This window comes from Lissotriton helveticus, chromosome 3_1 (assembly GCF_964261635.1).
Source record: "Lissotriton helveticus chromosome 3_1, aLisHel1.1, whole genome shotgun sequence".
NCBI classification, from domain to species: domain Eukaryota; kingdom Metazoa; phylum Chordata; class Amphibia; order Caudata; family Salamandridae; genus Lissotriton; species Lissotriton helveticus.
The window spans coordinates 339,653,319-339,666,480 of NC_136061.1; the positions used below are offsets into that span (position 1 = coordinate 339,653,319).

Genomic DNA, 13,162 nt, shown 5'->3' on the forward strand with positions numbered 1-13,162 from the left:
GGAAGTGTCCTAACTCCTTAATTATCTAACCTCTAAGTTCCCATTGACTCTCGCGTGTGGGTAAAGAAATCTGCACGCGATGCCTGTGGGCCTCCTACATTTAAACTAAGGTTCAGATAGTGTAGCCCCAGCGATTCCCTAGGCCCTAGGCCTTTCCTTTTCTCGTGACGTGGTACGTATACCACTTTCTTAATATATGGTTTGCTTCGCCCCTAGGGCCTAACTGTAAGTTGTGCAACTTAAAGTATTCTGATTAAGTAACTTATGTGCTTTGGCCTCTGATCTCATAAAGAGTTCAGAGGAGTGTGTTAGTGAATAAATACATATATATTTTATATATATCCTGTGTGGTGTCCTTTCATTTGATATTCAAGGGGTTACATATGGTAAAACAGCTGGCTTTACACGCCCTCAAGAGTCTTTTAGCCTAAGACTGTTCTGTCCACGCTACCACTAGGGTAGCTGGTCTATAAGGTTGACTTACAACCATCACCTTAAGGGTTGTTTGGACTGGTGCAAGGTGTTCACTAGACTAGTGAACATCATATACCAGGCCAACTTCTCACATCGAGGCTCTGGTTAACTTTAACCGGGATTAGTAGGAACAACATGTCTTCTCCCTCTAGAAGGGTGGAATGCTACCCCCGTCGCCAGAACTGACGATGGGGTAGTATTCCAAAGCGTATGACACCTTACACAACATGTTTTGATAAAGCCAAATCAAAGTTAGCATTCAACCGCGAGGATTAGAATGCACTTAAGAGTATATGGTATGGCTATATCATAGAACAGCTATAAGGAAATGGTTTTGAAAGCTGCAGACAGGCTCCGCTCATGCTAGAGCACCATCTCACTTAAAACCAAGCACTCTGCCGTCAGGATTGTTAAGGCCTGTCATAGGAGTGACTTATAGGTGCATATGTGTCTCTATATATAATGGTAGTTATAGGTATACTATACCTAAGCAAGGGGTGATTACATGACCTTGCCCCAGCTGAGTGATCAGCCAGTTGTGTCAGTTTTTGATGGCCAGCCAGGGGTGGCAAAAGATATGCTGCAGCCCCTGGTAGTCCTTGGGTGCACCTCTGCCCTGGGTACCTATGGTACACTGTACAGGGACTCATAAGAGTGACCCAACATCCAATTAGGTATTTACCTAAAGTACATGGAGTCCATTGTACAGAGAGTGTAGATAGCCTGGTGACTTGATTAGCAGGATTCCAGGCCAACTAAGTCGAAAACCAGCTAAACACAAGGCAAAAAATCTGGGTTAACCATAGTCCGATATCCACCTTCCTACACTTAGCACGCCAATGGAACCAGGCTCAAGGTCAATTGACAGATCTAGTGTTGGTGGACGGTCTGAATCATCGCTCTCTGCAGTGGTGGAACACCAAAACCCTTTCCAAAGGGCGACCATTCCTAGAGCCAGTTCCTCAGATAGTCTTGATAGCGGACGCATCGCTCTCTGGCTTGGGAGCCCACTTACTGCAACACACCATGCAAGGCAGGTGGACACCACAACAAGAGTTACTCCATATCAACCACCTGGAGTTACTAGCCATATTCCTAGCATTAAAAGCATTCCAAAAGCAAATATCAAACAAGGCTGTGTTAGTCCGCAGAGATAACATGACAGCCATGTATTACATACAGAAATAGGGAGGAACACACTTCCCTCAAATCTCTCGGCTAGCACAGGACATATGGAGGTGGGCTATACCTCAAAACATATTCTTCTTAGCCCAGCATGTTCCAGCAGTACAAAACACCATAGCAGATCTGTTAAGTCGTCCTTCCTTTTCTTTCATCATTTCCCTAATGGCGAAAAACAATCTGAGGATGGAGCCGATGCCCATGCGCAATGTGGGCCAAAGGAGGACTCACCTATCTCGTGACTTCCAAAGAACTTTTCAGGACAAAACCAAATGCAAACATCCGGGCCCAACACTAGGTGGCGATCGATGCACAGTGTGTAACTCTGCAGCTCTACATACCAAGAACAGATGCGTACTGGTAGATGGCATTTTCCTTTCCTCCATAGGATAACATTGACTGTTTTTCTGTGAAAAACGTCCAAGTGTGGAGTTTGAGAAACTAAAGCAATTCTTTAAAATTGCATAATCTTAACAAAAACGATATTACTTACCTGTTTTCAGGAAATGTCCCAGAGTAGTATCTAGGTATACTACTCTGTAAGCCTAGTATTCTCAAAAGTTACTTACGTGCTATTTTACTAAAAAGCCTATTCAAATCGATGTACTGCATTTACTAAGCATTGCATTTCTCTGCCTTCATTCTGTAAATCAAACCTAAGTGCATATACAATTACCATTCAAACTGTATTTCAATTGCATTACTACTGTTAAGTACTTATTGTTTACCTGTGCCAGGCTTGCTTAGTTCTAGAAAATAAAATAACAAAGAATATTTTCATACAAAAACAATTGGTCTGAAGTTCCGTCTTTGAGTGTGTGATATTCATTGTGTGTACAACAAATGCTTAACACTGTCCTCTCGTACTGCCATACTGCTCGACCACACTACCACCAATAGAGATTAGGGTTCTATCTAACTTTACCTCTGCCTCCCTTAGGGGTTCCACTGGACTCTGTGCACACTATAACTCACTTTGGTATAGTATATACAGAGCCAGCTTCCTACACTTGTTCTTCTATGTGTAAGGAAACATTGTTTGTATGTGACATTTTATCACTTAAAATGTATTGGTTCTGTTTTCCCTGGGGGCACAGTACATTGTGAAAAAAAATGTCGATGCAGGTGCGATTTTGTGTAAACAATACTTTGCCTCTTAATTGCGTTCTGTATTCATGTTTCTCCTTAAACATCCTTTGTCCAGATTTATTTGCCATTGTGCAATGTCATTATAAAGTATTTTTATATTATTGTCCACAAGACCCGTTGTTTTTTTTTTTTTTTACATCTACTTTGTGAAATCAGAGCAAAGCATCCTGGATCATAGCATGTGTCATCTTTCATGCTAAAGCTGGACACCCTTTCAGACAACGAATATGGGTCCTTTCAACTAGGGGCATGATTGTCACACCTGCAATTTTTGATAGAGTGTACTTTCTGGAAATAAACAAATCGAAAGCTTGGCCTTCAGCTGACTTCTTTGCCAAGCATTATTATCTCAACATCTTCTCAAATGTTGAGGTGACAGTAGGACAGATGTTGCTCAGCATAATTTATTACGGTCAACCTCCTTTTCCCTTATGCATTGTTCTGAACTGCTTTAGTTACCTTAATTCAGGAATATGAGTCTATGAAAAGATCCAACATTGGAAAAAAAATGTACTTACCTGTAGCGGCAGCTCATCAGCATTGGTATACTTTATAGATTTTCATGCTCACACCATCCTCCCTGTCATGTTGCTACCAATAACTCGTTAGACAAGCTATGAAAATGTGACAGTTGATGGATCTGAGGAGGCTTGGAAATCTGAGCCTGTACATCTGATTGACTGCCCTTTGGGTCAAAAATTGAGGTGGATTAGCTGCTGGTAGTCGTGATTGTTTTCAGTTGGTTTTCAGTGTTAGTTGATACTTCTGTGTTAAGACTGAGTGCCAAGGGTTTCCAGCCTGATGTCCGAGAATAATTCGACTATATGCATCTGGGAAAAGATATCAATGCTGATGAACTATAATTACTAGTAGGCATCCTTTTCTTATCCATGAATCCCATTGTATCTGTATTTTTGACTGCACATTTTATTTGAGATAAGCTTTTGGGGATTTATGCAAATTGTGTTAGACCGATATGTCTTGTAAGTATTTAATTAGTTGTCTTCACATAGAGAAGCTGTAAATTGTAGTCTTGCATGTTGTTAGTCGTTGTGCACCTATGGTATGGGGTAGCAAATTCCCTGAAAGTCAGAAGTCATGTTGAGAGAATTATATACTTTTCTGTTTCCAGTAATGATGCTTTATTTAAAAAAAATTCTTCCTTTAAAAGTTCTTCAACCAGCTCCACATCAAGTAATCACAAACCTCACTGATGGGGCCAGACTGCCAACAACACGGCCAACCCGACCTCCCCCGCCCCTTATTCCATCCTCCAAAACACCAATGCAGCCAGAGAAACCCTCCTTCATCATGGGAGGGTCCATTTCGCAGGTATGATTTTCAGTTCCAAAATGGTGTATGTGTCTTGTTCAAGCCCCTCTGACCCAGTTTCCTTTTGTGTCTTGTTCAAGTCCCTCGGACCCAGTTTCCTTTTGTGCTCTTTGGATGAGACATTAGAACGGTAAAGCGCAGTTCTCATAACTCGCAGACCTTGAATTTATTATGTAGTTCTACTTTTGGTGGAATAGATTTGGTTTAGTAATTTGGATATAACAGTTGTAATTACAGGAAAGGTCCCTTTGGCCTTTCCTGATCATCTGTGCTCTATTTAAATGTCAGATCTGAAAGAGTTAGTTATAGCTTCCTTACCTTTAGAATTACCCCCAGGCGTCAGACTGGATCTGGAGAATTTGTTAGTCAGCAGTACCCATGCGCGAAAAGTGGCGTTGGTCAGCCTCGCGTTCGTCGTTGGCGTCGTCCGAATGATGTCGTGGCAGCTACTTAGGTGCTGCCCTCACGCGCTGACGTCAGTTCTTTCTTCATCCACGCCACACAGCGCGGATCCGGAGAGCGCAGTACCTCCAGTCACTTTTTGCCACTTATGTCAACACAGTTTTTGAGTCTATCGACTCCTGGTGCAAGTAGGGACGCCCAGTTTCAAGGCTTGCGGTTCCTGCCCATAGCTGATTTCGGTGACGGATCTACACCGTGTGTGCCTGTGGTGCATGGAACGCGGCCACGACCCCAAGTCGTGTTCTGACTGCCGGACCATGAATCCGAAGTCTTTGCTGGAGCGGTTCCGAAAGCTTCTCGAGGTCGGGCAGTCTGCTCCACGCCATTCAAGGTTCCGGTCGCACGGGAGGTTGAGGGACCGGTCGCGCAGCCACCACCACCACTCATCTTTGAACTATTCGCATTCCTCAGGTAAGTCAAAGCACAAGAAGTAGTCAAAGAAGCATTGTTGATCTGCGACTTCTCCATGTCCGTCGGCCGATGCAGCGGGTGCCCGTCCCGCTGCTCCGGATGTGGAGCCCGAATGGTCAGCTCCGAGTTCCTCTCTCTTTCCAGGACCCGGAGCGACCCCTGCCCAGCTTGAAAGCTTTTACGAAGTGATGCGTGCCATCTTTGGACAGCCCGACTCTGCTAGCGTGCTTTTGGGCCCTGCGAACTCTGCTGGAGGACCTGGGCCTTTGACGCCAGGGGCCTGGCACCGCTGTGTCCCCTTGGATCCAGGCCTGGATCCGGATCGGCGCTGGTCAACCTTATAACATCCCCCGGCGCTGATTCCACCGGCACCACGTCCGCAGCCGACGCTGGTTGTGTCCCCAGCCGGTGTCGATCTCGGCCTCCATCCTGATGTGGACACGGAGCCGGACCGACATCGACCAACGTCTGCTCCCGCGCCGACGGGTACTTTTGTACCCCTATTCTGCCCTGGTGTTCCTTTCAGGCCACATTGGCAACCAGAGGAGGATGAAGAGGACTGGGAGGGGTCTGGAGACCGTTTCACTGACCAGTTGGACTTTGATCCGGACTGGAGAGAGGAGTTGGGGGAAGCCAGTGGTCTGGATACCTCCCCAGACCTTGGCATGTAGTCTCCTCCTACCATGGCTGCAGAGGAAGGAGCGTCTTAAGCAGTGTTGTTGCGTAGGGTGGCCGAGGCTCTCTACTTGAGCTACCTACGGTGGCACTCGGGGCTAACCTTCTGACAGAGGTGCTTCAACCGGCAGTGAGCTCTTCGGAGCCCCTGCTGCCGTTCAATGAAGCCCTAACTGACATCCTTTTGGGCACAATGTCCAGGCCCAACACAATGGTTCCTGTGGATAGGATGATTGCTCGACGCAACCGCTTCGCTCCGGGCGACCCCACTTTTCTCTCGTAACACCCCATCCCTGAGAGCTTGGTGGTCCAAGCCTCAATGTCCAAAGTCTCATTCCCTACCGCACCACTGGATAGGGAATCCAAAAAGCTGGACCATCATTGGAAGAAGATGTTTTCTTCCTCCAGCTTGGGACTGCGGTCGGTAAACACTGCACGTCTGTTTGGCCAGTACACCCACTCTGTGTGGGATACGATGGCGCAGGTGCTGCCTCAGTGCCCAGAGGAGACCCGGGCTGTGCTCTAGCGTGCAGTCGCCAAGGGGACAGACGTTGCCAAGTTTACCATACGATGTGGACTGGACACTGCCGACTCACTAAGCAGGACGTTTCAACATCGGTAGCCCTTCGACGTTATGCCTGACTGAGGTCGACTGGTTTTTCCAGGGATGTGCAAGCTCACCTGATGGACATGCCCTTTAATGGTCGTCGCCTGTTCGGCGACAAAGCAGATAGTGTGCTAGCGGGCTTTAAGGACTCTTAACGCTCCTGCCATGTCCTTGGGCCTCTCCACCACCTGCCCTGCGCAGTTTGCTTTTCGCCCCTTTCATGGCTATGGAAGGGGTCCCTGCCACGTTACACCCAGAGCCACAGGCTGCTGCATGCTGCTCAGCCCCAGCGAGGCCTGGGACTTGACGTAGTAGGTCTGGGTACCAGCAAGCAGGCCAGGCCACCATCGCCCCTTCTGCTACAGCCTCTAAACCCTCCAGTGCTACCTTTGAGGGCCCTCAATCGCCAGTGGGCGGCAGGATTTGCCATCACTTTCCCCACTGGCGTTCCATCACATCGGACGGGTGGGTTTTGCAAATAGTCCGAAGAGGCTTCTCCCTCCCCTTCGAGACTACCCTCCCCGAACCATGCCACCTCAGTACCATTGCATGTCAGAGAATCATCTGGCCCTTATCCAACAGGAATTCTTGGCTCTCTTGGCCTAAGGTAACCATAGAGCATGTTCCTGCCACAGAAGTAGGTCGTGGTTGCTATTCCCACAACTTTCTGGTGCCCAGGAAGGAGAAAGACCTGCGTCTTATCTTGGATCTCAGGAATATCACCGCTTCCTTCAGAAGGAGAAGTTCAAAATGTTGACCTTAGTTTAGATCATGTCTGCCCTCCACCCTGGAGACTAGATGGTAGGGTTGGACTTACAACCCTACTTATTTTTAACAACCCTTATTTTCACAACCCTGTACTGTCGATGGTCGCAGCTCATCTGTGCAGATAAGGGATTCCAATCTTCCCCAATCTCGACGACTGGCTGTTGAAGGCGTACTCGCCCCAGGTAGTAGTCTCCCACCTCCGGACACCGGCAGATCTCCTACACTCCCTGGGGTTCACTATAAACGTGCCAAAGTCACATCTGACTTCCTCCCAGAAGCTCATTTTCAACAGAGCGGTTCTGGACACTACGCAGTTTCGGGTTTATCCTCCCGAGCAGTGAGTCTGGTATATTCGGGCTATGATTCCGATCTTTCTGTCAGAATGACCCTGCGGCTGCTTGGTCTCATGACCACCTGCATCCTGCTGGTAGATCATGCCAGGTGGCATTTGCGAGCTCTGCAGTGGGACCTGAAATTCCAGTAGGCACAGCATCAGGGGAATCTGTCCGATTGCATTCAGATCTCGGATGGCACTGCACGATGTTTGCAGTGGTGGCTAACAAACCAGGATTGGGTAAACAGCAGATCCCTCTCCCTTCCCCAACCAGAGCACACAGTTGTGACAGACCCATCACTACTGGGGTGGGGCAGCCACATGGGAGAGGTGAAGGTCAGAGTCCTCTGATCTCCGGCGTAGGCCAGGCTTCACATCAACCTTTTGGAGCTCTGGCCGATCCGTCTTGCACTGAAGGCATTCCTTCCATCTGTCTGGGGAAAAGTAGTGCAGGTGTTCACGGACAACACCACCACAATGTGGTTCTGCAACGAACAGGGCGGGCGAGGGGTTGTAGACCCTATGTCAAGACGGACCCAGCCATGTCTCTAGACATGGCTGGGACATCAGGGCATACCCTTGGTGGTTCAACACCTGGCAGGTTCTCTGAATGGCAGGGCGGCCAATCTCAGCCGCAGGTGCATGATTGATCACGTATGGGATCTTCACTGGAGGTGAGGCAAGGTCTCTTTCAGCAGTGGGGAAAGCCTGGATTAGATCTGTTCGCCACCAAAGAGAACGCGCAATGTCAGCAATTCTGCGTGTTGGAATTTCCAAGGCTCCACTTGCTAGGAAATGCTTTTCACCACGAGTGGAGTTACGATCTTCTATACGCCTTTCCATCTATAACACTTCTGCCCAGAGTGCTGAAGAAGATCAAGCGCAACTGGGCCCAAGTCATCCTTGTGGCTCCGGATTGGGCACGAAGAGTCTGGTATCCCTAGCTGTTATACATGGCCATCGATCCTCCGATCATACTGCCTCTTCGGGAGGATCTTCTGTTGCAGCAGCAGGGGACGGTCCACCACCCGAACCTGTCCAGTCTCCACCTCCTTGCGTGGTGATTGAGCTGCGGCATTTGACGGCCTTTGACCTTCCTCCCGGAGTCTGTGATGTTATCTTGGCAGCCAGTCGTCCCTCCACTAAGACGGTATACGCCTGCAGATAGAACAAATTTGTGGCATGGTGCTCAGCAAAGGATGTGGATCCCCTTTCCGCCCCTCTTTGAGGTTATCTTGTTCCTCCTTTCTTTGGCTCAGTAGGCCTCTGCTCTGGGCACTCTAAAGGGCTACCTCTCAGCCACTTCAGCCTTTCTTAGGCTTCCTGATCAGCCTTCTCTTTTCAAGGCGCCTTTTGTAAATCATTTTCTTAAGGGCATTACACATCTTTTTTCTCCTGTTCCCTTCGTAATGCCTCAGTGGGACTTGAACTTGGTTCTTACTTACCTTAAGTGCGCTCCTTTTGAGCCGCTTCATAACTGTCCTCTCAGAATTCTTACTTTAAAGACTGCCTTTCTGGTTGCAATCACCTCTGCTCGCAGGGTGAGTGAGCTCCAAACTCTTCAAAACCTCTTTTTCTGGCTGTTCATCCGGACAAGGTCATCCTACGAACCAGACCTTCCCTTCTTCCCAAGGTGGTTACTTCTTTCCACATTGGTCACACTTTCACTTAGCCCACCTTCTTTCCGCCTCCTCATCCTTATAAGGAGGAAGAGAGGCGCCACTGTCCGTATCCAAAACGTGCGCTTTCATTTTATTTGGATTGCTCCAAGCAATTCTGGGTGGATGACGGCTACGTGGGTGCCAAAAAGGTCGGGCCATGCACAAATGGACCATCTCTAGGTGGGTTGCTTTGTGCATAAAAGCTTGTTATTCTTTGGCAAAAAAGGAGCCTCCAGTGGGACTGCTTGCCCATTCCACCAGGGTAGATGGAACAAATTTGTGGCATGGTGCTCAGCAAAGGCTGTGGATCCCCTTTCTGCCCATCTTTAAGAGGTCCTCCTCTTTCTGCTTTCTTTGGCCCGGCAGGGCTCTGCTCTGGGCACTATCAAGGGCTATCTCTCGGCCATTTCAGGCTTTTTAAGGCTTCCAGATCAGCCTTCCCTTTTCAAGTCCCCTGTTGTAAATAGATTCTTAAAAGGCATTACTCATCTTTTCCCTCCTGTTCCTTTCATAATGCCTCAGTGGGACTTGAACCTCGTTCTAACCTATCTGATATGTGTTCAATTTGAGCCACTTCACAACTGTCCTCTTCGTCTTGTCACTTTAAAGGCTGCTTTCCTGGTGGCCATCACCTCTGCCAGAAGAGTGAGTGAGCTTCAGGCTCTTTCTTCTAAACCTCCTTTTCTCTGTCCATCCGGACAAAGTTTTTCTAAGGACTCGTCCATCTTTTCTGCCAAAGGTTGTCACTTCCTTTCACATCGGGCAGACAATCACTTTGCCCACCTTCTTTCCGCATCCCTCAAAAGAGGAAGAGGCTGCACTGTTTTGACCCAAAATGTGCTCTCTCATTCTACCTCAACCGCACACAACAGTTCCAGGTGGATGATCAGCTCTTTGTTGGCTACATGGGCGCCAAAAAAGGTTGGGCCGTGCATGAGCGGACCATCTCTTGGTGGGTCCTTCTGTGCATTAAGGCTAGGTATTCTTTGGAGCCTCCTGTGGGACTACTGCTTTGGGGCCAGGAGTTCCCTTGCTTGTTATCTGTCGGGCAGCTAGATGGGCCTCGCTGCACACGTTTACAAAGCATTACTGCCTGGACAACCAAGTCCGGAGAGACCGCTTTTTTGGCCGTTCTGTTCTCCAGGACCTTCTGGTGTCATCTTGATTCGCAGACCCACCACCAGGGTTGGTATTGCTGGGGTATCTATTCTAAGGTAAGGAATCTATCACTACGTGTTTCTTTCAGATGCACATTCGCTAACGATTTATCTGTAGGAAACATTAGTAGTGATAGATTCCTTACCGGCCCACCTATCCTCCCCGTTCTACAAACTGATTTCTAGGGTTAAGGTCATCCCTTTCATGGGCCTAGTTTCATGACACCAGTGGTCAGTTTCTTGCATAGTTCTGCGTTCCTGGCGCGGAAAGTCGTGTACAGAACTGATGTCAGCGCGTCTAAGTAGCTCCAGCGATGTCATCCCGGCGCCAACGACACACGCAGAGCCGCATAACGACGCCTACGGACACGCAGGGATACTGCTGACGAAAAATGTCCTGATCCATACTGACGCCTGGGTATAATTCTGAGGTAAGGAATCTATCACTACTAATGTTTCTTAAAGATATATCTTTACCGAAGGTCAGTAACATGTTCTCTGGATCCAGTCTGACGCCTGGGGGTAATTCTACAGGTAAGGAATCTATAACTATCTATGTTTCTTGCAGATATTTTGTTACTGAAGGTAAGTAACTTTTTCTTTGGACTTAGCGAAAGTTCATAGACATGTTGCAGATGTTTGAGCAATGAGCCTTGTTTACTTAAATGGAAATCACTGGTAGAAATAGAAACTTCTTTTTTTCCATAAGTTGTTTACACTTCCACGCCTACTCCTCATTCCTGATGTTCTTCTTTTGTTATCCTTAGTGTAATGCTGTACTTTAGGATAACATGCGAAGGTGAATGCTTTTTCTATTCATTGGAAAGTCTGCTTTCTCTGGAGATGAAAGGATGATCAATAACTATAGTGCAGTGGTTTGTGAAACGTCAAATTATTTCATCTTCTAGGGAACACCGGGTACCTATTTGACATCACTAAGCCAAGCTGTATACCATCAAGAACAGCCAAAGCCCTCTGTTGGATCTATCTCACTTGGACTGCCAAGGCCGCAAGAATCATCTAAATCCGGTATGGCAACTTTGCTAGAGCAATTTGTTGAGTAGTTTGTGACTCAATTATCTGACAGTGTTTCATCTGTTGTTTATTTTCCATCTGTGTGTTTGATCCTTGTATATGTATTGTAGATACACATGCTTTGCTAATCCTTACATTCTATTGTTAGTTTAAGAAACTCTATTTTGTTTATTTCTGGATTTATCTTTAAGTGTCGCCTTCAGGCATTTCTACAATGACTCACACTATCACACTTTGAAGAACATAAAGTATTGGCACTTACCCCAACCCACCACCTAAGATTTATATGTTTACCTCTAGTAAGCTTGGATGACCGTTCTTGTTGCTCCAGTGGAGAACAAAGAAGTCATAGGCATTCTATTAAGGGTGGTGTGTTAAAACATTTGGGAGATCAGTTTTGACAAGCAGAACACCATTGAATGTGCAGGTTTAACCCAGAGAATCTGGTTGTATAATAATGACTCCAGACCTAACTAGAATTGGTAAGAGTGGATATTTTCCTATTTAAATTCTGAACAAAGTGCAATATACACTTCTCTTCCAGGGGATCCTCATCAATAGTCATAAGCACTGAATATTCCCGCCAATGTGCGGGGACCCCGCAAATAATATAAAAATGATATATGGAAATCCCATATATACAGCTCTACATACATGTATATACATATATAATTTTTTCTCATACAAATGCAGCTCCCAATAGTAGGCTATACAATGTATTTACACACATAAAGATTGGATTTGCAATATATATATATATATATATATATATATATATATATATATATATATACACAAGAGGGCAAGTAGCACTTGAACTCCTGTTTTTTATTGAGCAAAGTACTCATAAAAAGTAAAACTGCAAATAAAGTAGACATTGTTAGCCTACAGGCTGCATTGCAAACCAATGGCATAGAAAATGAAAGCATTTTCAACAAAAACTGGCACCGTGCCTTTAAGGCAGCCATGACCTCTTGCTTCCCATCATGCCTCTGGGTTGACAGGTCATTTGTTCTTTCGGGCTCCTTCAATCAAGACCCTGGATTTTCGGCTCTTGCCTTTTTGTGACTTTCTGTCAAAAATAATTTATTGAAATTTACTTTTTATACTTTCACTCAACGTCTTTTTGTCTTACAGTGCAAGTACTACCTTTTTGTGTGACAGGAAAGGTTTATTTTTGTTATTTATTTATTTATTTATTTATTCAAAGTTTTATATAGCGCGAACAAGATCCTTACAGATATCAGAGCGCTTCACAAAGACAGGGTAGGGACAGTAGGGCTGAACAGAGATAATGGAAGCAGTATAATAGTCACTAACATGGTAGGATAATAATAACATGCATAAATCATATCAATATACAATCAGGTAAACAAGTAATATAAGATGACACAAGTCATTGATCCCACTACAGAGGTGTTCAGGTACACCTTGGGTGTGTGGATGGCTTATACCAATGTTTTAGTATAGAGAGAACACTGAGTGGGGGCATCGGGAGAGTGAATCAGTAAACCAGCGTGTATCATATATTGGTCGGTAGTAAGAGAGTAGCGTAGTAGTGACCCCATCAAGTAGAAGTATAGTGCCAAAGGACAGGTGAACAGTGATACAGAGCAATGCAGAGTCTCTGATCCAGCACCTATAAGGTTCAGGAGATCTTGGCCAGAAGGATGTTTTTCACCTCTTTCTTGAAGATTGCAGTGGAGGAGATAAGCCTGGTTTCAGGAGGGAGCGCATTCCAGATCCTGGGTGCCATTCCTGAGAAGGAGCGCTTGTATGTTTTTTTCCTTCCGGAATCTACGAGGTTTCAGGAGTAGGTTTTTTGTACTTCTATTGGATCTCAAACCTCCTGATATAGACAACTTTTGAGCCAGGTAGTTGGGTGCATTGTGGTGCACGGCCGAGTGTGTCATAA

At 46.2% G+C, this 13,162-nt stretch overlaps 1 protein-coding gene across 15 annotated transcripts in view; it reads left to right on the top strand.

The window, feature by feature from the left end:
- The window catches only part of NCOR1 (nuclear receptor corepressor 1), a 1,934,049-nt gene that overhangs the window by 1,115,361 nt on the left and 805,526 nt on the right, over nt 1-13,162 (top strand). For all 15 annotated transcript variants that reach the window (XM_078679968.1, XM_078679976.1, XM_078679969.1 and 12 more), the window contains 2 exons: nt 3,977-4,137; nt 11,121-11,241. In XM_078679968.1, coding sequence (XP_078536094.1) covers nt 3,977-4,137; nt 11,121-11,241 — 282 coding nt within the window. The remainder of the gene's footprint in view (nt 1-3,976; nt 4,138-11,120; nt 11,242-13,162) is intronic.